This window comes from Necator americanus, chromosome X, assembly GCF_031761385.1.
Source record: "Necator americanus strain Aroian chromosome X, whole genome shotgun sequence".
Classification (NCBI taxonomy): domain Eukaryota; kingdom Metazoa; phylum Nematoda; class Chromadorea; order Rhabditida; family Ancylostomatidae; genus Necator; species Necator americanus.
Window position 1 is genome coordinate 26,021,724 of NC_087376.1, and position 24,580 is coordinate 26,046,303.

The 24,580-nt window shown below is 40.9% G+C and overlaps 7 protein-coding genes across 9 annotated transcripts; 3 read left to right on the forward strand and 4 right to left on the reverse strand.

Moving 5' to 3' along the window:
- Nucleotides 1-3,391: 3,391 nt before the first annotated feature.
- Nucleotides 3,392-5,217, forward strand: RB195_025539 (uncharacterized protein; the record flags this gene model as incomplete). Its single annotated transcript, XM_064213733.1, has 3 exons — nt 3,392-3,576; nt 3,894-4,081; nt 4,184-5,217. The coding sequence occupies 3 exons, from the start codon at nt 3,392-3,394 to the stop codon at nt 5,215-5,217; spliced, it is 1,407 nt and encodes a 468-aa protein (XP_064069614.1).
- Nucleotides 4,201-5,217, forward strand: RB195_025540 (uncharacterized protein; the record flags this gene model as incomplete). Its single annotated transcript, XM_064213734.1, has 1 exon — nt 4,201-5,217. The coding sequence occupies one exon, from the start codon at nt 4,201-4,203 to the stop codon at nt 5,215-5,217; it is 1,017 nt and encodes a 338-aa protein (XP_064069615.1).
- A 1,487-nt stretch (nt 5,218-6,704) lies between these two features.
- Nucleotides 6,705-16,341, reverse strand: RB195_025541 (uncharacterized protein; the record flags this gene model as incomplete). Of its 2 annotated transcripts, XM_064213735.1 has the most annotated exons (7): nt 6,705-6,839; nt 6,909-7,022; nt 7,101-7,241; nt 11,096-11,177; nt 12,594-12,680; nt 13,294-13,430; nt 14,912-15,028. In XM_064213735.1, 7 exons carry the CDS (start codon nt 15,026-15,028, stop codon nt 6,705-6,707), a joined length of 813 nt encoding a protein of 270 aa, XP_064069617.1. The 2 variants fall into 2 exon arrangements, with proteins under 2 accessions (XP_064069617.1, XP_064069616.1); XM_064213736.1 differs by lacking the exons at nt 6,909-7,022; nt 7,101-7,241; nt 12,594-12,680; nt 14,912-15,028 and adding an exon at nt 16,330-16,341.
- Nucleotides 16,342-16,758: 417 nt separating this feature from the next.
- Nucleotides 16,759-19,359, forward strand: RB195_025542 (uncharacterized protein; the record flags this gene model as incomplete). Of its 2 annotated transcripts, XM_064213737.1 has the most annotated exons (5): nt 16,759-16,819; nt 17,142-17,728; nt 17,812-17,928; nt 19,133-19,237; nt 19,300-19,359. In XM_064213737.1, 5 exons carry the CDS (start codon nt 16,759-16,761, stop codon nt 19,357-19,359), a joined length of 930 nt encoding a protein of 309 aa, XP_064069618.1. The 2 variants fall into 2 exon arrangements, with proteins under 2 accessions (XP_064069618.1, XP_064069619.1); XM_064213738.1 differs by lacking the exon at nt 16,759-16,819 and having other exon boundaries at nt 17,108-17,728.
- Nucleotides 19,360-21,641: 2,282 nt separating this feature from the next.
- RB195_025543 (uncharacterized protein) lies at nt 21,642-22,208 on the reverse strand (the record flags this gene model as incomplete). Its single annotated transcript, XM_064213739.1, has 1 exon — nt 21,642-22,208. The coding sequence occupies one exon, from the start codon at nt 22,206-22,208 to the stop codon at nt 21,642-21,644; it is 567 nt and encodes a 188-aa protein (XP_064069620.1).
- A 75-nt stretch (nt 22,209-22,283) lies between these two features.
- RB195_025544 (uncharacterized protein) lies at nt 22,284-23,340 on the reverse strand (the record flags this gene model as incomplete). The annotated part of the gene is made up of 3 exons (XM_064213740.1): nt 22,284-22,539; nt 22,857-23,211; nt 23,271-23,340. The coding sequence occupies 3 exons, from the start codon at nt 23,338-23,340 to the stop codon at nt 22,284-22,286; spliced, it is 681 nt and encodes a 226-aa protein (XP_064069621.1).
- Nucleotides 23,341-23,713: 373 nt separating this feature from the next.
- Nucleotides 23,714-24,580, reverse strand: RB195_025545 (uncharacterized protein; the record flags this gene model as incomplete). The annotated part of the gene is made up of 1 exon (XM_064213741.1): nt 23,714-24,580. The coding sequence occupies one exon, from the start codon at nt 24,578-24,580 to the stop codon at nt 23,714-23,716; it is 867 nt and encodes a 288-aa protein (XP_064069622.1).

Genomic DNA, 24,580 nt, shown 5'->3' on the forward strand with positions numbered 1-24,580 from the left:
GTTGTACCAAAGTTCTATACGGGATCGGACCATCGCCTCCTCCGAGGAAGATTTTCCTTCACAAGGAGAGCAGAGAAAGCCGCCAAATTCAGAGAGAGAAATCCCAGGACTATCATTAACCCGGATCTCTTCACACCGCTAGCCGGCTTTTGGGAAGATTCCGCAATGGACAACATCGACGAGGAATATGACCGGCTTGTTGAACACCTTCACGACTGCGCGAAGAAGGCTGAGAGTTTTAAAACCACCAAGAGGCATCTCTTGAAACTCTTGAGCTGATACGCCAACGTGGAGCAGCACAAGCCGCAGGGAACCAAGAACTCACGTCCGAGCTCGCAAGGCTTTGCAGAGAGGCGATAAAGGAAGACCTTCAAGCAGGGTCAAGCGTGTGTTGAGAATTTCTCAACAGGGGGTCGTAAGAGGGGTGTCGGATCAGGGGGGTGGGTCGTAAGAGAGGGTCGGAAAATTAAGAAAAAAATTAAATAGGGGTTGGAAAATCAGAAAAAATGAAAGGAACAAAGAGAAAAGGAAGACGGGGTTGTCGTTTTCAAACAAGCACATATTAAGGTGTACAAAATGAAGTGTAATTTAGGTATGCGACATTCAACAGAAAAACAGGAGTGAAAACTGCTTCTTTTCAGACGTAGTGCTGAAACTTGAAGGATGATGAGCAGTGAATGGCATGTTTTTATCGCATATCAGAAGATATTCACAATATTCTATTCTATTTCTTCTACGTATTCTAAGGCTTTTTTTTAGGTCCCGATATCTGCGACTAAAAAATGGAAGAGTTGTCTCAAAGAAGAAAAAACGTCAATGATGCATATTCAGTACTTGAGTTCTGTTTGATACAAAAATAAGTGATATAGAATAAATAAATTTTTTTAATATTCAAATAAACGATTGAAGAAGACTCGCGGTTGCAGTTGGGGAAGACTATAGTAGCATAAAAAGTTAGGATAAAAAGAGGGTACACAAACCAAAAAATGATTCCTAAAAATTTATTCTTCATAATTCTGGTAAAAAACTACTGCGCTTTTTGAGCCAATCTTGAAAATGGACGATTAGCATTTTTTGCTGCTCTAACTGATGCTTGATGACGTCAGAGACGCTTTGGTGGCACAAAACAAAACAATTGAAATCTTGAATAAATGTGATGCATAATAAATAAAGTGATAATGTTGTGATGTGATAAAATAAGAAACCAATTATTTTAAATGCAATTAACTACCTACCTGGAAGTTTTTGTTCTTTCAAAAATCGACTTTTTGTCAAACCCATCAAGTCTAAGCACTACAAAATTACAGTTCTATAAAACAAAATTACAAAATTACAGTCTACACAACAAAATTGTGTGTTACTAATTTATATGAAAGAAATGAAACTAACCAGAGGTAACTTCGTATTGAGTACCATAAAAGGCAATCTTCATAGCTTGCACAGTGCTTTGGCACTCTTCGTCACAGCCAATTCAATATCAGAAGCTAGCAGAAGTGTGAGAGCACTAAGTAAACGTAGAAGCATAATTGCAATGAAAAGCAGGAACGTTAGCTTAAGTTGGTAAGTGTAGTGCAGATAAAGTGCTTTATGCGTGATCTTTCCCCATTCATCGCATATTTATGCGCGATTACAAAGACTTCGGTAGGGGTATTATATAATGTGTTGGAAAAACGACTGATGCGACAAAGGCATTGTGGTTCTGTAGCTCAATGCGTTGATATGCTGTTTTCAATTTGACGGTCAAGGATTACTCCCTGCTATAAGTGATGCTTTTGCATTTAGTGTAAAAGGATTTAAAGAGCACATTTCTCATCCTACAGTGTCGAACTTCTTACTTTCAGTCGAAAAAGCAGTTATGATGCTGCACTGAGCGAAAAAAAGACATCTAAAGGCGCAATAAGAGTTAACAGTAGTACAAATTAGGCTCCACGAGTTTCTGAATATCTACGCTCAAAGTGAATTTTATGCAGTAGTGCTGGCTGCGATCTGTAGAGGGAGATTTCTCCTATATTTCTACAAAGTTTGGTGCCTCTAGCTTTCCTAGCCTTTTTGAAACCTAGTTGAGAAAAATCCCATTTTTTGCCTCAAATTTCCGAGTTTTTCTCAACTAGCTTTTGAGAGAACCAGAACACTTACAGAGGCCAAAATTTGCAGTCAAGGGTTTTCCTTGATGCTCTATCCAAATATGGAGTCGAATTTTTCAACGGCGCTACCGTATCCTCGCAACGGGAAAAAGAGCGAAATCTCAGATTTTCGGCAACGCATCAAAATCTGTGTGACTTCAAACAAATTTCCATAACTCAGCTCTTAGTTTATAAAGACGAAGTCGGTCCGCAGCATGTTGTAGAGGAAGATTTTTGCTATCATAATTTGTTTTCGCTTTTTTACAGGCAGTTTTCGTCTCTAAAAAAGCTAGTTAAGATAAAGTTGAGAAAAATGCCAAATTTCTCAACTTTTTCTCAACTAGGTTTCAAAAAAACCAGAGGGTCTTCGCAGAAGATTTTTTGACCGTTCTATAGCGCAAATCTTCCTCTACACAACGCAGCAAGCTTTATCTTCTTAAGTCTCTTCCTTAGTGAGTTATTCATGTTTATTTCAAGGTAACAAAATCCGACATGTCCAGCAGTAATTTCCAATTAAGACCTGGTTTTAATTGCTAAAATGACCTCTATATAACACTTGCATGTGGCAAACAGTGCTCTAAACACAATTTCAAGAAATTGCCGGTGAAATTTTCTCCTCAGTGGTTTTTTTTCGGTTTTGCAAAAATCTAGATTCCGGCAGGGCAGGCTCTCATCCGTTCATTTCCGTTGTCGATGAGTAAAATTGTTTGGTAATAGTCGGAAATAGTGTGAAAATTGTTTTAAAAGGTCTTCTCCTTCTTTTCCAGCTGTTTTTTCGTTTTGCAAAAATAATGGTTCCGGCGGGGATCGAACTTTTGCTTATTGTTCAAAACTTTTATTTTTCTTGATCTTCTTGCATCTGGCACACGTCACGCGGCATCTTGAACATATAATTAACATGAACATATAATTTCTAGTTATTATTTATTCCATTAATATCGCTGCATTACAATATGTATTTTGTTTAACTTGTAGCAATACTATTTTTTAAAATCGTATTATTTTATTTATTAAGCGTTTATTTGTTTTTTTAAATTTTTTATTATACCCAAATTTTGATTGCTGTTTGGGCAGCTATACTGGTAGGAACGAGATGAGGGGGTCGTTTTTGGGAGGGTCTGCGAGGGGGTCGTTTTTAGGAGGGATTTTTCCCAACTATACGCTTGACCCTGCCTTAAAGAGAGAAGAGCAGAAGTGCTGGCTGAGGCCGCAGAGGCGGGGAAAAGCATACGCTATGCCCGTCGAGACTTCGCCAGTCGCAGACATGGATGACTGCTCTCCGGAACCCAAAGGGAACAGCCATTGCATCGAGAAGGGGGATGGAGAAAATCATCTACGACTTCTACTCTGATCTCTTCGACAGCCATGTCCACTTGCCTCCTCACCATCTGAGGGAAGACGGACATGTCATTCCAGAGGTTCTCCGTCCGAAATACGACACGCTATCATGTCGGTAAGAAATCGTACGGCACCCGGTCCCGACAGAATAAGACCAGAACACCTGAAGAACCTTCCGCCAGTACTCATCAACACCCTGGCGAGGCTCTTTACACGTTACCTGTCGGAATGCAAGGTTATTAAGCAGTGGAAGACCAGCAAGACCGTGTTTTCATATAAAAAGGGAGATCCACATAACATCGGCAACTATCGTCCAATCTGCTTACTGTCCGTCATCTACAAGCTCTTTACAAGAGTGATCCTTAATAGGATTGAAAAAGTCTTGGATGAAGGATACCCATGCGAGTAAGCAGGGTTTCGAAAAGGGTTCAGCACGATTGACCATATTCACACTGTTTCGAAACTCATCGAGGTATCACTAGAATACAACATGCCGCTCTGTCTCACCATCATCGACTTGAAGAAGGCCTTCGACTCAGTTGAGACGGAAGTGGTCGTGGAAGCCTTGGACAACCAAGGCGTCCCTACTCAGTACATAAAGGCACTTCGAGAGTTGTACAGTAACTTGACGACCGCAATTTCGCCATTCTACACGAACATCATCATTGATGTGAAGAGGGGGGTCTGACAGGGTGATACAATTTCACCCAAAATATTCACAGCCACCCTCGAGAACGCAATGCGAAAGTTGGAATGGGACGACATAGGAGTGAAGGTTGATGGTCGGCAGCTACACCATTTGCGCTTTGCTGATGACATCCTACTGATAACATCCACCATCAGCCAAGCGGAACGAATGCTGACCGAATTCGACGAAACATGTGGACGCATCGGTCTTCAGCTGAATCTGCAAAAGGTGATGTTCATACGCAACGGATGGGTCTTGAATGCCCCATTCACGCTCAGCGGAACGAACATATTCGAATGCACCAGCTACGTTTTGAACATGATGAACGACCTGACACCCGAGCTGGGCAGAGGGAGACGAGCGGCTTGGGGAGCGTATAAGAGCATCGAGGATGTAGTGAAGAAGACCAAGAACACCCGGCTCCGTGCTCACCTCTTCAACGCCACTGTACCTCCTGCTTTGACCTATTCTTCGAACACCTGGGCATTTCGCAAGCAGGAAGAAAACGCGGTGAGCGTCATTGAACGCGCAATTGAGAGAGTGATGCTAGGAGTATCTCGTTTCACGCAAGTGAGAAAAGGGATTCGAAGTTCTCTACTACGTCAGCGATCGAAGATTAGAGACGCCGCCGCGTTTGCCAAGGAAAGTAAAATAAGGTGGGCCGGACACCTGATGCGCTTTAACGAAAACCGTTGGACCAGAGCCGTGAGCGACTGGGTTCCCTGCGATATTAAGCGCACTACAGGAAGACCGCCGACCCGATGGTCAGATTTCTTCACGAAGTCCTTCAAAGAAAAATATGATGTTCTTCGTGCCCCACGCGAAAAGAGGAACCACTGGGCTACTCTGGCACGATCGGGACAAATGGAAGAATTACTGGCGCCCGCTCGACCTGTTCGAAGATCAACGGGAGTCGAGGTGATGGAGGTGAATGTGGAGGTATCGCCATCGTCAGACCCTGAGAAGTCAAAGCGTTCTTCTCAAGCGCTTCGTCACCCTACAGAAAGCATTATGCATACTCAAAGCACTGCAGATTGGCTAGTTTTTATCTCATTTGCTGGAATGTAACAGACCACCACCCACCACAACTATGAGTTGGGAGGTTACTATGAGGGTCCCAACGGCTCGCCCCGTCCGTAGATCAAAACCCAAACAAATCTTGTTATAGAGCTAGTTCGTTTGTGATCGCTATGCACTCATGCTTTATCTCTACTTCGCAGTTTTCACGACGTATACTACTTAGTTTAAGCAGATAAAAAAACAACTAGAACTGCGTATTCAACGTACCAAGATTCAAGGACAGTAATTTGATCAAAAATTAACTCAGTGGCTTTTATTTTAATTAGGTGTTCTAGTTCCTGTTCCTACGACATGCTTTTACGACTTTTTAAGCCGTTAGTGCTAACCTTATTAAAGTGTTCCCTAGATTTTCTCGGTGTCATTTATAACAAAGAGGACATGAATATGTGCAACACTCTTTATTCTGTACTGGAATTATATGGAAGATCCAGTGTGAGCAAATATGGAAGCTGTAAATAAGCACCTGGTTACTACGTGAGTGTAAGTTCTTACGCGTTTTCATATGCTGCATTCATACGCTATCATTGAAAGTTCAGAAATAACAGAACAATATGCTCAATCTGATGGCTGCGTAGCGTCTACCGCAATCCACGATCTCTTTCTTTGCTCAACTTTTCAATCTCCCCGAAATTGGTTGAAGAAGCGGAGTTATGTATTCCGTATTTTTTTCGCTCCATAATATAATGAAATTCGCTCCAAAATATATAATAAGAGTATCAGAATTTTCGGCAAAAGATTTTGAGAACTTTAAAAGGAAAAAGCATGGACCAGAAAAGCCAAAACTGAATGGAGAGTACATTGAACTGTCATTTTGTTTTGAAAATTGTTACATAGATTTAGCTCTTGTGAATAGTGGGAAAATGATCTTCGCACTTACAAAATGTTTCATTTCCTTTTTTTGCTTGAAATTCGATGACTTAGATTTTCTACTTCTCCTATGAGGAGACATCTGTCAACATGTCATTGGTAGAAACTCAGGAAGGGGGTCATGCTAACGGAATTGCGAAAATAGATGTAATCGTATGGTGAGGAGGATAATGAGAAACAGAATTCAGACATTTTCAGAAGGCTTCAAAAAATCTTAGAAAATACGTCCCTATTGACACATTATACCTAGTGATGGTATATTTCTGAAAAAACTTCTTCCTGGCCGATTTTTTTTTTGAGATTTGAGTAACAAAACATATGAAAACACGCAATAACTTGCGTAATGGTCTAGTATAAGGAACTGACTACGCCTGAACATTTAATTCTACATCCTTATGAGTTAAACGAATCCACTCACAAAAACATTTAAAAAATATGCAATTAACCCTATTCGCTCATGGATTTTACTAGTTCTAAGTAATCCAATTGTTTGTTTCTATTATATTTTTAATTTTTTAAGAAATCTGAGGATACATAGGGACCCTCCTTTGAGCTGATCTGAGGTTGGTTATTGATGACATTGTGATTCCTACGCTACAACGACGTAGTTATGGATAGCATTTGATACTAGCAACTATCTCAACTGCAGTCTTCTTTCTGGATCGGCTCTTGTTCGCTAGTTGAATAGAATGTGGGACCAACTGATTTGCGATGAATTCTTTCGCATCGCGCCAAATTTGTCCCTAAAAGTACATTTATCTCACGAGATACTATTAATGACGTGTTGTTTAAAAATATTTAAGTGAAAGCACTTGTTTCCGTGCACTGTTCGCTATAATTTGATTAGTACGCAATCGCGAATAACGATCTATCGTCTCTTCCAGAGCTTCCTCGATAACCTGGTATAACGCTTGGCGTTCTTCTATCTGAAGAACATATCCTTCGTCAAGAGAAAAAAGTCACTTTTCAAATATTCTATATCATTGATGATGTTGACAGCTCACCTCGTCCATACCGACAGGTACGTCACTTTTTCTTCTGCGCGGAGGACCCACCACTATTGGGTAGGAATCGGTTTGTGTGCTTCGCCCTTCTCGACAGGAATCGGCAAGATGTGGAACAGTCAAGGATTTCTTCAAATCTTCCTTCAAAATGTGATTTTCATTGAGCGTTAGGGGAAAAGACAAGGGATTGTAATTTGTCGGAGTCCTCATAGTATTTGTGTTCTCTCGTTCGATCCCAAACACTACAGTATTCCTAAATGAACGTAAAAGTGGTCATAGTAGACATTAGTGACAAGACATGCCGCTTTTTTCTGCTGAATAATAAATAAATAAATAAATAGCAAAGAAACGATTAAGTAGAAAGATTAAGATGTACGGTGTTTATCAATCCCTTTGGGATGCATCTACGGGTTTGAGTTCAGGTCAGATCGTATGAAGTTTGTGAGCGAATGTGCAGTGTTACAATGACTTGCAGTGCGGTCCCCACCCGATATATCAGGTCAATGTGGTCATCCTTCCAGACCATATATGACACCAATTTATTGACACCGGAAGAATGAAGGATTTGGTTGGGGCGGTTTCTAATCATCGACCCGTGGAGTCGCAGGTGAACCTTTTAAAGAATTTTGGATTTCTCCAAATCATCCTGAAAATAACTCGACTCTATTATTATCCTAATCGAATACCTTAACAGTGGACAGTGGACAGTGAACAGTACCCATTCTTATTCTTCTGTTTATGCAATTCTTCTTTCCCAGGAGAAGGTTAGAAAACAAAAGTCGGATTGAGCAATTTTTAGATTAAAAAAGTGACAGTTGTACCCAACATGTATAAAAAGTAGGGAAACTCCACCTCTGTACATGTCTCTTGGGAAATAGTGGTAAACTATACGCTAATAAGCGGACAAGTAAACGGATGAAGGACGTCGTGTAACGCGTCCAGAAAGAAAAAAAATAAGGAAGAAGAAAATGTCGTACATTAGTTGGATTGAATCTAAGACAGATTAATCCGAGACAAAATATGAAACAAATATTGTTGTGCATATCAACTCAACCTATTGTGTTAACATCTGCAAAAAAAGTGGTTAGGAAAAATAGGAAAATGTACTACGTCTTAAATCACATGTCTATGCAAATACAATAAAATCAATTCAGCAAATGGCTTTTGCGACATTTCAGCAAATTCACACTCTAATGCCTATTCTTGCCCCGCTCTCCTGCTCGGAATGACCCCAACGGACCCACATAGTTGGCGTAAAACGTGTCATAACATGAAGACGCGACGCGTCTTCGGTGAAGCATGCACAGAGTTCCCTCTACAGTATGCGGATAATACCCCTAACTTTTTTTCATCTTTGTTTCCTGCGGTTCTCACGACTTTTTCGTGTGATAGTGTTTGAATGCAACTAAATACTCTTACCAAAAGTCTTTTTTTTCATTAATTTCGTTCTTTTCAATTCTTTTGCTCGTAGGATGTCTCTAAACTCTTAGTTTGTAGAAATAGAATTTCTATTTCTTTTTCCGCAATTAAAATTCTGTAATTGTGCATGATTAGCATTTGTTCTGATCGAAATCCCAAAATCTGTCGTGGAAGAAGAATAGTTATGTAGTCACACAAAAAGTGAGGCAGAAGTCCAACTCGTGCAAGCTTAAGTTTCTGACAAAATCCCCTGGAATCAGTGCTGGCTTCTTAGTTACCAAGAAAAATTGTTTTTGTTCTACGTCTAAGAAAGATGAGAACAATTGGCGAATCCACAAAAAAAGGGACAGATGTTAGATCTCTACAAACAAGGGACCTAGGATCGCACTAGAAACAAATAAAACTAGTAGAAAACGAACGAACTTCACTAGGACAATTTCATCATATTCATGCGCTTTTATGTGCAAAAGGTAATGAAAACCGTAAAAAAAGAAGCTTGAGGTGTTTCTCGCATGCTGGAGAGAGAGCGGATAAAGCGCAGTTGGGAGGAAGGGCGGGGGAATGAAATCAACCGCACTCTTATTTCTGGAAGTGAATAACTAAGTTAGTCAGGACCCTAAAACCTCAGCATTGGTCTCAGAGGATCTATAACATGTAGACTAGGGCTACCTCTGAGAGAAAAATGAAGATATAGCTTCCAGAAAAATAAGAGCGTGGTTGAATTCCTTCTTCCCCCCAAATCTACGCTTTACCCTAAAGAGCTCAGTGCACGCCTTCCTGTGGAGCACGCTTCGTGCCGTCATGTTACAAGACGTTTTATCCCGACTGTACAAATTCTCAAAGACATTCCCTTTCCGGAGATGCTCCAAAGCAACTTGTTGAAGAGTTGAGAAGCATTTTCGTCTCGGGAAAGTACTATGTCTAGTCCTAAGATGGTTTTGTTCGGCCGACATCAAATGAAATTTCCACAATCCAAGAAACGTTTTACCTCATTAACTAAAGTGAACGAGGGCAAAACAACTACACCCTGATTATCGAGGAATACTTGACAAAAAAATAGCAGAGAAGAAGATCCACGTCTAATCCTCTTTCTATCCTCTTTAGCTCGTCTTAGTCACGTCAAGAACTGAGCAGTGTCATCAGTCAAGGTGATCGAAAAAACAGGCAACAACATCTTGCCAGGATACAGTATCCCACAATGAGTTTTTTTAGAGAGATAAAGTGAGATTAAGAAAGTCAGCTTCACGAAAAACTATAATCCATACACTTTGAATGATTTGGAGCAGCCTTATCTTTTTTATTACTTTTATTACTCTAAAAAGTAGGGTTGTCGTATTTGGTGTCATTTATAAAGATCAAAGGGTTAATTTGCACCTATTATAGAGGAATTATCTATGAGAAATTCCAAGATTAGTCACGCTCGACACAAGAGAAGGATTTGTGACATCTGCGCTTTTGTGGAATGAGCAACTCTCTATCATTACGGAATACTAGTGCTTCAAAGATGAAGAGAGTTATGCGTAATCTGGCGTTACAGAATAAGTCATTATCCGAATGAAATCACTCCACAGGTTTAAGAAATACAATTGTCAGTAAGTTTTCCTTTCACTATTAATGATAAAAAAGCCAATATTAGACACCAAAGTCAATCGGTTTTATGCTAATTGAGTGCGAAACCCGGAATGAGGGAAACCACACGACTTGAAAATATAACAATATAAATGAATAAATAAGAGTATAATATAATTCTCTACTAACCAATAATTAGTAAATAATAATATAAATATTTCTGCACTTTGCACAGCTTATAGACTCCAGAAAGGTTTGATTTGTGTCATACTGTATCTCAGTGTTTTTTCCATTCACTCTAATGAAGAAAATGTAAGGGAAACTTAAGAGGACCAACACAATGAGACTCAGAAACCAGCAGGACAAAATTGAAAATCTACAGACCCCATGCTTTCATTTACCAAGGCAGATTTCACTGTTTCTTTTTATTTTGTCAAACAGGACGCAGGACAACAAACGAACTTGACGCGCTCTATTTGCCGCGCAACAACGAACAATAAGTCGCCATCGTTGAATTGCGACTTCGCAAAGTGCCGCGCGAAAGTCGAACGCGACGAAAAGTGTTCCTCTCTTTGCGAGTACCACTTTGTGCGGTTTACCGCAGACAGCTCGCATTTGTCGTTTCAACCTGTCTGAACGATACGACTCAACGCAACGTAAAAAAAAAAAAACTATGAAAACGCGTTTAAGCATCAGTTAACCAGTTCATTCATATTCTCGACTATCCGGTTTTTTCGTGCAATAATTTTTTTTCTAAATTCTGGTTTTATTTTGTAAAATAATCGTAGACATTTCCAGATGTTGACGACATCGTTGCTCACAACTCATTTGCAAATGGAAGCGTTATCTAACGCATAAAAATGTAAGAAGATTTTGTTCATCAGCTTGCGGATATGTTAGCGCAAAACATCTTCGAATGACGGAGTTTTACAAAAACAACTAGCTACAAAAGTTACGTAACAGGTGAACGTACAAAAATTTCCACAAGGTAACATGCTTTAACTCACAAAGGTTTGAGTTGCTGTTTCTCGAGTTTCCTGCGTTAAAGTAGCTGATCCTATTTCTTGTTTCAAATTCAGCTCCATTACGCTGGAAAAAGAACAATTTTCATAATGAACCATCGAAGCAGAGAACAGAAGCAAAGAAAGTGGTATGGTGAAAAATTTTTCGTTTTCTGGCGTGGGCAATGTCAAGTAAAGCCTCTTTGCCTTGACTGAGATGAGTTTTCTTCTTGCTTCTGTGAAGTAAAGGGCTGTTCTTGTGGATTTTTCGTGACAACTTCTATCCTTGATGTTCCCAAGGAAGCAAACGTTCGGGGTGCTGGAAATACGTTATATGATTAGGGTAAATGGTTGTGTAACCATAAATCTATTCCCAACTGTTTTGTTGTTGATGTGCTGCTGAGAGTTGATCTTGTAGTTTCCTTCCGGAATGCGTTGATCTAGTAGTAGACGAAGAAAGTGAGTCGGAAGACGTTAAAACTGTTTTCGCTTGTTGTTCTACTTCAAAAGAGTGCAATCATGGAGAATCCCTAGTTATTTGCAAAGATTTGCAAAAAAGAAAACCATATTCGCAGATATCCTTCTCCTTTTGAGCTTTCGCTAGTGTATTCGGCGATGCGAGTTGTGGGAAAATTTGTTTTTTGTTCCTTCTTCCTAAAAATAGTAAATTCAAATGAGCTTCACAAATTAATTGGAAATTTGAAACAGCAATAACAGTTTTTTTTTGTTGTAAATTTCGAAATAAGAAGCGAGAAATAGAGATGGTATGTTGGTGAAAGTTATATTTGACTAGTGCTTGAGCTTTTTTCCTCCTTTCATCCTTCTCTTCAAATTTCAAACACATTTTAATCAAGTCGATTCCTAAGATTCAAACTACGTATAGAATTCCATTAAAATCAAAAACTCATCACCTTTTTCAACTCCGTTGTCGTCTGTGTCAATGACGAATTGTCGAGGGGTACGACCTCTGAAATCCACGAATTCGCAAGCGTAAATTCCAACTTATTGTCCAAAAAAAGTTATATCATAGAGTATGTAAAAATAACTTCTGAGGGCAGCTTAGAAGCTTTCATTGTAAGGACCACTTGAGTAAAAGCTATTCATGGAATCTTCTCTAAGAGCGCACAAAATATGCGTGGAACTTTAATTAATGTCATCTACACTGACGATCAAATGACATATTATATTAAGAACTTTGAGCAAAAGTATTGAATATCTGTACACTATAGGAGAGATTCCATGGACGGCATTCACCCAAATGGTCCTCGAAAAGAATGTTTCTAATGTGCTTTCGGAAGTTCTTATTAAGTAGTCTTATGATATGTAATTTATAGTCGACGCCATCCTATGCGAAGACTACAGAACACGTGATAAATAGAGTACACACACGTCGTCAAAGTGCATCTATTTGCGGATTTCCACCATTAACATCCGCTTGAATAAATTTGTTATTTCTTTCGAGATACGGTGCTGGCCGTATTAGAGGAAAAATCACGACTGATACCTTGATGATTGTGATAGTTGTGGAAGTTCTTTGTTTTCATTGAGGACTTTTTCATCGTTCCGAGGTTGCTTCACCGTAGAATTCACACTGAATATGTGCATTTAATGTGAAAGAGCATAATAAACTAGTTCATATGTCATAACTAATGCTATTTCCTGATCGATTTCGTATTTGTACGCGGTCCTCCGAACTCTTCAAATAATCAAATCCCGATACATCGCAACAGTTAGAAAGGCCGCAGGAGATGTAAGTCGAGATAAGAGGTGGTATTTTTTCTTTTGCTTCAAGAAGAACTCACACATGGAAATGTTTGTAGCGATTTACTCCACGCACATCCGGCAGATATCTGGCTCTAATAATCGAATTTTCTGATATTTGATTCTTTTCAATCGCCAGAATTCTTTCGCGAACAGATGGCGTTTCGCTTCTTTGCATGGAAGGTGGCATAAAAAAATCTGAAAGTTGACGTTCCATGAACGTCTACAGTATCTTTAATAGAAATCACAATTCTACCATAACTTTATATTGAATAAAGAAAAACATACTTTATGCGTTAAGCGATAATAGATAATTCTGATATGCCAAAAAGCATCGTTTGATATAAGGGAGCGATAGTATGAAGTGGAGAGTGTGTGTGTCGGGGACCGCCCATCCCTTTTTAGCCATGCTTGCTGGATAAGACGCGAATTGATTATCATACCACGTAACAGCTGAGTCTATCCCTAGTATCCGTCGAGACGACACCTCGTTGCCATACAATCCTCCCACGTTATTCAACAGCGCATCACTTGACATCTTCTTCTCACAATAGCAACGGAGAAGAATAATTGTTGCACGCTAAATGCGTACAATTTTTTTCACAGAAAAAATCACAAGTCACGTCCTGGGCAACTTCACCACTCGAACATATGTTTTTGTAATCCTGAATACTCGAACAATTAAAAAAAGAGGAAGATTGCGTAAACTATTCCAGAATTATGAGATTATCTGACCTTTTAAAAATAGATACTCTTCCAATACTCTGATTCTGTCTAGAGTTTAAGTAAGGATTACATCACGAAAGGCGAACAAAATAGAACAGTTTTCTTCCGAGAACGAAACCTCTCACTCCTATACACAGCGCTTGAGAGGTCACTAGTGACGACATATGTCTGGAACTCGCCTTCGCCTTTTTTGCAGTTCCTTCGATTCTTATATATGTATGCAACAACCCGTTTGATATAATTAATTAATAATATATATATATATATTAATATGTAGACGTCTAGTCTACCATAGAACCAGCTAGGCTATATCCTAACAACTTCAGATTTCAGGAGATGTCCCAAGAAGAATGGGTGAACGAAATTCTGCTTACTTGCTTTTCGATTGTGTGAAGAAACTGGTAGATGAGGGAAAATAATAATGTTTCATCAAAATCAAGGAAAGCAAAAACGGATTTTAGTCACTCTGGAAACCGTCTCTGATCGATTCCAATTTCTCATTAAGAGTGCTTATCGCAATGATTAATTTTATCATCGAATTATGACGTCCTCGAGCACGGAGTTTGTTTGTAACCATGATCCATATTTGCCTCTATATATATATATATATATATATATATATATATATATATTTAAGTGATGTTCAAGATGATCAGGTACGTGCGCATAAAATAATGTGGCCTATGGTTTATCTCAACTACGTAACTGGTAAATATATATGTACATATATAATTGTGGTTACACTAGCACATTTTTTAAGACGTCATAGCAAAACAAAAATTGCTTCATATTTCGTTCCGCACAGAATCTACAATCCAGTCAGAAAAGTCTGAACTATGGTGCTATTACACAAGCGTCTGCGTTCGAAATGGGACTCTTGCTCACCTCTGCTGCCTTAATAGAGTCCCTAGCGAGGATCCCACCTCCATTCCATGCACAACAACAAACAAAGATGTTTATAGAACGCTGTTGCATAGAACTTGATCATTTTAACCATTTTTTAAACATGGTATCCACACGCTGGACCTAAATTCTTTTTTTTTTCTTTTTTGACTGTAAGCATCCAAAAGGGCACACCAAAACGGTCATGGAAAAATTTGTTGTTACCATTGTTCAAGCTTCAAGTTTAATCGAATGAGAAGGAAGTGGTGGAAAATCTACGAGATCGGCATTAGTTATTTGAATATCCTTACATAGTAGGGTCAAAACAACATGAAGTACGTACGCAATTGCGTACGCGGCTTCTCTCAAGCCGCTTCGGTGGAGCGTAGCGGCTAGGAGCCTGGTGAAACCCTTGCTGGCACCACCTATCGCTGCAGTTTGCGACGGTCTCACCTCTGTTTCAACTGCTGCCTCCACTGTGCAGTTTGGAGCGTGTACGCGAATACACCACAACAACACTCGGGATTCATGTCGTTTTGACGCGACTATACTAGTGACGGTAGCACTCATCCTATAGGAAACCTTAATAAGACGTTCCTTTCCACCCAACTGAAGAGAAAAAAAAGGAAGAAAAGCACAAAAAATTAACAGAATCGATAATATCTGAGGGGACTTCCGCTATGATGGTCATGGATCAAGTCAATGAATGCAAGTGCCCTTAGGCTCCCGCAAAGTTCAGAGCCGCGCGTGCATGCGGTCTGGCGGCTCTTCGGCTCTTTGAACTCTGCGGATAGCCTTACGGGCAATATTTCGTCGCGTTCAGTGCAAGGACGGTGAAGAAAACACAAACACCTGGTACGGTTGTCTGTCGTGGATTGAATGCCTTCCGCACTACATTTCTACTCTAACCGACCTTTTTGAACTGGTTGTTCAAGTCGTGAATTCACTTTTGCTCTCCAGGCTCTTCCGTCTCAATTAACGGAACAAGTTACCTGGTCACAATGGTGCACACTGGTTAAATTACACCAAGCTTGAGATTGAGATCAAATTACACACCTTGGAAACATCTATGCGATGAACGTACAAAGACACGGAGGAGCTACCAATTCATACAACCGGATAGGTAGAAATTTTACTTGCGAATGCTACTGTGATGTCATAAGATTACTTGTAAGTATTTTTTTTGAAAAAAGTAGAAAATTTATGAATCAAGCAGTGTATATGTACAGTCGATGTGTATGTTTCTGATTGTTTTCGATGGTTCTCTTTTTTTTGTCCTTTTGTAACACTTTAATGTGTTTCCTAACCCATGTCTTGTGACATGAGGAACGATAATCTTGATGAGGAATGTATATTGAGGATAGCACAGATAGCATTAGATCAGATCGTCCGTGGCGAAATCAAATTACAATAAAAATACGATCAGATGTGCTGTAACGTTTCCAACTTTTGTTTAAAAACTGTCTGTCGTGTATAAAGTGTGCAAACTTTTCTAATAACACATCACTTCTGGAAAAGAAAATGCAATTGTATAACCCTATTTGTTTCAGAAATTTTAGGAAGTGGAGATGCGGTAAACAAAAAACATTCATTGAGCAAATTTGAATAAAATAAAGTTTAAGAAATTATCTGGCGCCTCAGTTCGCTTGGGATTCGCCAACGCGTTCAATTGAAATTAGGTGAGGTTTATCAATGCCTACGCCTGCACAATGTCCTGGGAGGCCAGAAGATCTATCAATTGAATACTTTTACCCTCTCAGAGAAGTGTGGTAGCAGTTTATGGACACCAGAATGATACTATTCGTTGGCTCCAGGATGGTTTCGAACCATCCATCGTACAGTAGCGGGCGATCCTTTACTGCCTACGCTACACCCATTCCCATTTTCTATATATTCCATATCTAATAGTATGGTGTTGTAGATTTTATAAAAACGAAATAAAGGGATTTTTGAACATTTGAATAACTAGTCAACTGTATAGTTGTAGTCAAATCCCTTAGGAATTGTGTCATATCAGAACAAATTTATTTGAGAAGTGAGAAGTAATGCGCTTTTGCGAGAAAAGCGCGACGATGTTGAAGACGAATCTCATTTGGAGTCTCAGAGTACAGTGAAGTAAACAAAAAGGTTGTACACTCGAATACTAGTTACGTTTAGGAACTATTGTCTTTACGCTCCCGTTTTCTTTTTTCTTGGAACATGATGAGATGGTTGACCAAACCACTGACGTTTCGTTTACACAACGTTGTTGCTGAGTAGAGTCCCTATCGTGGCCTTCAGATTCATCGCACTAGTAAGCGATGAACGATAACGAAATGCTTCCGCGCGATGTAGTTCTTATAACAAATCGCGTAAATAACGGTACTCTGAGCTTATTTAGAAAAAAAGATATGTATTTAACTGATTAATAGTGCCGGTGAATGACAAAGAACAATCTTTTCTAAGGGTCATACTTTGTCGTTTGCTTTTACAACTCACTATGACAAATGGTTCAAAAATGATCTCGTGCGTCAAGGACATGCCAGCGGCGTTTGTGTCATTGTTACAATAAGCACTTCGCTCAATCGTACTTGCATTTGAAATCAAAGAAAATGATACCGTAATGGCTATATAAGCGATGGTACGTGCAAACAGCCCACCGACAGCAGCATGCACGCTATTTTGACATTCGTGAGTTTTTTAGTGTCGGCGCAGGCCTTCCTATTCGGTGGACTAAATCTATTTGGTGGATGTAATCCATGTGCTAGAGGTGGATATGCTCCACAATCATATGCTGCACCCTCATATCCATCCTATCCAGCCGCCTCATATTCATCTTACCAAGCTCCAGCATCTTACCCTTCATACCAAGCTCCAGCATCTTATTCTTCATACCAAGCGCCAGCATCTTATTCTTCATATCAAGCTCCAGCAGCCTCTTATTCTTCGTATGCTTCGTACCAAGCCCCAGCTCAATATCCTAGCTATGGAGGATATGGTCAGGTGTCCAGCTATCCGTCGGCATCTTCATACCAGTCATACGGTGCTCCACAACCATCATTCAGTGCTTCGTCGTCCTCATACAACGTCCATCGCACGATATACACTCCACCACAGTCCTATCACCCTCAAGTGAGCCAGGAAATCGCTCCTCCAGCTTTCGAGGAGCCGGCCCCTCTCCCAGCTAAACCTGCTCCAGGAGCTTACGCTCAGCCTGCTGCTCCTGTATTTGATGCTCCTCCTCGTCCTGTATACAATGCTCCGCGAGAAACCGTTGTTGTGAAGGAAACTGTGAGTATTTTTTGTTTTTGTTTTTTGTGTTCATATAAGTAACATGTCCTGCTGGAAGGTCTACCTCTTCTGTTTATATTAAGGTCGTTGAACCAGCTCCGGCACCAGCTCCGGCACCAGCTCCAGTAAGCTATGAGCAGCCAGCTCCTCCAGCTCCGAACTACGATTCCCCCGTTCAAATTCATCAGGAGAAAGCGAAGGTTAGAAAACTTTCCCTTTGGTTTTCGAAACGAATACTATCACTTCCCAAAAGAAAATACAGAGACCGGCTCGTAACGCACAACCCGAACTATTTGTATTGTCAATGTTTTCCCATGGTGATCTCAATATCGTCAACTCTGTGACATGTTACCTTTAAAGGGATCACCCCACGAATCTGAGGTGGTGCAGATTTCAGGTGGAGTATTCGTACACAGGATGGGAGACTACGGAGAGGGGGGTGATTCCGTCCATTTCTTCCTAATTGCCGTAAAAAACGGCCCTGAAGACACGGCTTCATTCGTTTTGGCGCACCATTTTGTACAAGAGAATCGATTGGAGCGCGCCAGTCTTATGCGGCGCCGCATCTTCCGGGCCGTTTTTTTACGGCAATTAGCAAGAAATGGACGGAATCACCTCCCTCTCCGTAGTCTCCCATCCCGTATACGAACACTCCACCTGAAATCTGCACCACCTCAGATTCGTGGGGTGATGCCTTTAAACAAGTATTGACAGCCGCTGGTGGTACGGTGTCCTGCAGCGCTCGTCGCGTAATAGATGATCATTTCAATTTTTTTCCTGACGATCTTCAAAGCGATTCTCTTTCTCATTATAGGCTAATGGCTAGGAACTTTGTTAAAATGTGCATTGCTCAGACAATTGTTTGGTATTTACCTTGGTAGTAGTAGATTTAATATTATTTTGTTCTGGGTAACCATATTTTGACCTTCTTATGTGCAGCTTAAAAAAAGTAGTTACTTAAAGTTATGTCAGGAGTCTTCAGCACCACCTATCTGTTAATTTCTGCACTAAATGTTTTTCGAACTTATGCGCTTTGCGTCCCATAGGTCTCTGGATTAGTTTGTAGTTCTCAAGCTCTTCAACTTCAATTTAAAAGATACGCCGCCAATAAGTTCTACCATCAAATGGGATGCTAAAATGATTCCCACTGACTATGAGAAGAATTAGTTTTTCACCAACTTTTTTCTTCATTCTCCTTTTATATTTTATTACATCTTCTGACTTTTCCAGTATGCTCCCAATCGATCCAATCACGGAAGACTAGGTTCAATGCCTAATTCCTAGTTCTTCCGTGTGTTTGTTTCTTGTTCTTTCCTCATGTCTATGGAACTTTTAAACTCAGTTATTTCTTCTTCTGCTTTGTTCACGTAACTTTTCAGTTTGTATAATAAATGTATATTTAAGGTTATCGCTGCTCCCGCACCACCCCCAGCCAACTATGAGCAACCAGCTGTTCAAATCCACACCTACGATGCTCCGGCTAAATTTCAACAAGAAAGAGTTGTCAAGGTTGGAAAATGTTTGTTTCCATTGTAAACTAATTTCATTAGACATAATGCTGAAATATATAGGTAAATGAGGTAGCTGCTTCATCATATTCTGGACCAGAACCGGAAACTAGTGGATACTGATGAAGAAAATCTCAGCAATACGATGCTCCTTTAAATGAACTTCAGGGACTTAACATGGCTATATCATATTTGAGGATGCTTAAATGTATTTTTATTTCAATAAAATCTAAGCGCTGTTCTACAGCGCTTACAATCTTCTCGCAATGAAATGTGACTGAATCGCAACACTGGTCTACTGCGAAGTTCCTCCCTTCTTATGTCTACCGCCCTGTGTGTGTGTTTATTTTTTCCAAATTCGCTTGTTCCGAAAAGAAAATTGGAAGTAACACACAGAGTGAACGAAATAAATGAAAAATGAAGCATTGCATATATCATTAAGAAAATTTCGAATGTTTGGAGGCATTGAATGCGTTCTGCTTGATGTAAGCTGTAGATATTTTTATTTAAAGAACATATTCACAGAACGATTGCTCTTGCACATCGCAGTAGACGGGTATTGTCTATTTTTCAAAATTGAACTGAAATATGAAAGAACAGAAGTGGTGTATTTGACAAATGTCTTCCAATATGTACAGGATTTGAAATCCTTTTTTTTTGGTAGAAACTGTATTCATTTATTAAATAAGAAGCTAAAACTGCGCAATAATAGCTTATTTTCACTCTTGCGAATTCGACGTATGTGCCCAAACAAAAGATCACCTTCTGTTTTTACTAATAGTTACGGAAAGAATATCATCAAAGGGAAATATTCGTGAAGCTGAACTGTCTCAAATTTTGAAAAAGTTGAATTTGAAATTTTTCGAGCTGAGCAGTTAGCGCATCATTGCGCAATCTGAGGAAGTGGCGTTCATTCGAGGAGCCGTTGTTTTGGTCAGAATATAATTCTGTACATCAGTAACATATTAATAAGTGAGGTTTAATGGTAACATTGAACCCCGATGTAACATTGAAGCAGCGACGAGGATCGGACATTGTTCGGGCTTTTAAATAGCGAAAAACGTGGGAAATTAGAAACAATGAAAACTATGCAAGTAGTATAAACCAAAAATATAATAAAACCAAAACTAAACTATACAAATTGTAGGAAAAATTAAAAATTAAGAATCTCACTAAGTTGAAGTTCGAACGGTCGATTTCGTCAACCCCTTACGTTAGTAAAGATAAATTATAACGTGTACAGCGTTCACCAATCCCAATGGTGATGCGTGGATTTCGCTTCAGAATCGTTTGAGGTTTATGGGCAGGTGTGAAGCCTTACAATGAATGACTCTCGGGGAGCAGATTGATAGTCAAGTCAGCACTTTTATCCTCCCAGAAGAGCCCGGTAAAAATTTGTCGAACCCGGAGGGGTCGATAAATTTTGACCAAACCATCGGTCGTGCTGTCACAGCCGAAACTCATACCGACTGCGCTACACCGTAAGCGCTACTGTGCGAAAGTAATATGTGCTTATAAAATAATAATCAGAGCACAGAATATATTTATTGGTTATAAAATTCACTAAGAAATATTTTTTAATGGCTGTCGCGGTAGAAAAGAAAACTCATATATACCTAACAAATGACACTAAAAATTAAAAAGTGGTACAATATGAGCGAAATGTCAAGGATAACATATTGCGAAAAAACTGAGAGGGAGAAGTTGAGGAAAAATCAACAAGCAATATAACAGATGAAACAATTGAAAAAAGATATGTATATGGGATAGTAGTGACCCGACGTCTCTATGCAGGACTATCTTGGCCCGTGCCCCCAACACAACATCATCTGGACATGAATTATATATATATATATACATATATATATATATATATATATATATATATATATATATATATATATATATATATATATATATATATAACATTCAATAGAATGCTATGTGGTACTGTACATTCATTCCAACCATCAGTAAGAAATGTGTTTCCGCTAGGAGACGAAAACTTCAGGTGTGGTAAACTAAGTAAAATCCGCAGATTCACTCTTCGCATCTGCTTGGTTTTATTTATTGCTTTCTCCTTTAGTAGAATACCTAGAAGAATAAAAGCCTGTCACCTTGATCACCTTGATCACCTTGACTCCCGCTGATTTTCGAACTGGTCGAGCGGGCGCCACTAATTCTTCCATTTGTCTCGATCGCGTGCCAGCGCCGCCCAGTGGCTTCTCTTTTCGCGTGGGACACGAAGAGCATCATAATTTTCTTTGAAGGACTTCGTGAAGAAATCTGACCATCGGGTCGGCGGTCTTCCTGTAGAGCGCTTAATATCGTGGGAAAACCAGCCGCTCATGGCTCTGGTCCAACGGTTGTCGTTAGAGCGCATCACGTGTCCGCCCCACCTTATTTTACTTTCCTTGGCAAACGCGGCGGCGTCTGTAATCTTCGATCGCTGACGTAGGAGAGAACTTCGAATCCCGTCCCTCACTTGCGCGAAACGGGATGCTCCTAGTCTCAATTGCGCGTTCAATGACGCTCACCGCGTTTTCTTCCTGCTTGCGAAATGCCCAGGTGTTCGAAGAATAGGTCAAAGCAGGAGGTACGGTGGTGCTGAAGAGATGAGCACGGAGCCGGATGTTCCTGGCCTTTTTCACTACATCCTCGATGCTCTTATACGCTCCCCAAGCCGCTCGTCTCCCTCTGCCCAGCTCGGGTGTCAGGTCGTTCATCATGTTCAAAACGTAGCTGGTGCATTCGAATATGTTCGTTCCGCTGAGCGTGAATGGGGCATTCAAGACCCATCCGTTGCGTATGAACATCACCTTTTGCAGATTCAGCTGAAGACCGATGCGTCCACATGTTTCGTCGAATTTGGTCAGCATTCGCTCCACTTGGGTGATGCTAACTGTTATCACTACGATGCCATCAGCAAAGCGCAAATGGTGTAGCTGCCGACCATCAACCTTCACTCCCATGTCATCCTATTCCTACTTTCGTATTGCGTGCTCGAGGGTGGCTGTGAATATTTTGGGTGAAATTGTATGACCCTGTCAGACCCCCCTCTTCACATCAATGATGATGTTCGTGTAGAATGGCGAAATTCCGGTCGTGAAGTTACTGTACAACTCTCGAAGTGCCTTTATGTACTGAGTAGGGACGCCTTGGTTGTCCAAGGCTTCCACGACCACTTCCGTCTCAACTGAGTCGAAGGCCTTCTTCAAGTCGATGATGGTGAGACAGAGCGGCATGTTGTATTCTAGTGATACCTCGATGAGTTTCGAAACAGTGTGAATGTGGTCAATCGTGCTGAACCCTTTTCGAAACCCTGCTTACTCGCATGGGTGTCCTTCATCCAAGACTTTTTCAATCCTATTAAGGATCACTCTTGTAAAGAGCTTGTAGATGACGGACAGTAAGCGGATTAGGCGATAGTTGCCGATGTTATGTGGATCTCCCTTTTTATATAAAAACACGGTCTTGCTGGTCTTCCACTGCTTAATAACCTTGCATTCCGACAGGTAACGTGTAAAGAGCCTCGCCAGGGTGTTGATGAGTACTGGCAGAAGGTTCTTCAGGTGTTCTGGTCTTATTCTGTCGGGAACGGGTGCCGTACGATTTCTTACCGACATGATAGCGTGTCGTATTTCGGACGGAGAACCTCTGGAATGACATGTCTGTCTTCCCTCAGATGGTGAGGAGGCAAGTGGACATGGCTGTCGAAGAGATCAGAGTAGAAGTCGTAGATGATTTTCTCCATCCCCCTTCTCGATGCAATGGCTGTTCCCTTTGGGTTCCGGAGAGCAGTCATCCATGTCGTGCGACTGGCGAAGTCTCGACGGGCATAGCGTATGCTTTTCCCCGCCTCTGCGGCCTCAGCCAGCACTTCTGCTCTTCTCTCTTTAAGGTCTTCCTTTATAGCCTCTCTGCAAAGCCTTGCGAGCTCGGACGTGAGTTCTTGGTTCCCTGCGGCTTGTGCTGCTCCACGTTGGCGTATCAGCTCAAGAGTTTCAAGAGATGCCTCTTGGTGGTTTTAAAACTCTCAGCCTTCTTCGCGCAGTCGTGAAGGTGTTCAACAAGCCGGTCATATTCCTCGTCGATGTTGTCCATTGCGGAATCTTCCCAAAAGCCGGCTAGCGCAGCTAAGAGATCCCAGTTGATGATAGTCCTGGGATTTCTCTCTCTGAATTTGGCGGCTTTCTCTGCTCTCCTTGTGAAGGAAAATCTTCCTCGGAGGAGGCGATGGTCCGATCCCGTATAGAACTTTGGTACAACACCGACGTCCGTCAGGCAGAACCTTTTATTGACGATGACGTGGTCTATTTCATTACGGTACCCTCCACCGGGTGACTACCACGTCCAGCGTAGAGAGGACTTCTGGAATTGCGAGTTCTGATGGATGGTCTTAGTCGTCATGATGAACTCAGAGAGCTTCTCCCCCTGTCCATTCCATTGTAGGCCGTGGGTACCGATGTGAAGTTCCTCAGGCGTTTTTCTTGGGCCAACTTTGGCGTTGAAATCGCCAAATATGACCTAGTAAAAGGCGTGATCTTCTCGGTAGAACTTCTCCAGGTCTATATAGAAATCTTCGACTTCTTCTTCGTAGCTTGATGTTGGAGCGTAAGCCGAAGATAGTCAAAGCTGGTGTTGGACCACATCTTCTCATCCGCAGATGTCCGATTGGGGTCGTACGTTGTTCGAAAGAGTCGATGTTCTTTGCCATACTCGTGTTGACGAGGACGCCAACTCCACCAACACCTCTACTGTCGCATGTTCCTAAGAACAGTTCCTCTCCAGTTTCATATACGGTGTTGAGAGAGTGACGTCGTCTCGTCTCGGTCAGTCCGATGAAATGCTTAATCTTCTTGGCTTGCATCCTCAGATGTCCGATGGCCGCTTCCGATGAAAGCGTACGTGCGTTATAAGTACAGATCGTCATCCTAGTCCTTTTCCGTTTCAGTAGCCTACATGACTCCTGCAACCCCGTCCTTCCTGGCGCTACCGTACCAGGCTTTCCTCCGGAATCAGGAGGCTCTTTTCTATTACTGTGTTTTGCATAAAAAATTTTTAAAGCTATGGGCAGGTTGCAAGCCTCTAGTCCCATGAGTTTTTGGGAGAACTTCCGTTCTCCCAGAGTGGACATGTGGAGCTTATTTGTTGGAGGCGACTCCAAACCGCCTCCCTTGCACCTCCCAGTCACTTGATTGCAGGCTTTTGGCCGGACCGACGTGCAGGATACAAGGATGTCCTGAGTCAGTCCTGGCTCAGCAGGAACAGGGAGTCCATCCCCTGAATCCACCTGCGTCTCTGGGCAAGCACAAGGTCGCTTTTGTTCCGCTATTAACCCCAT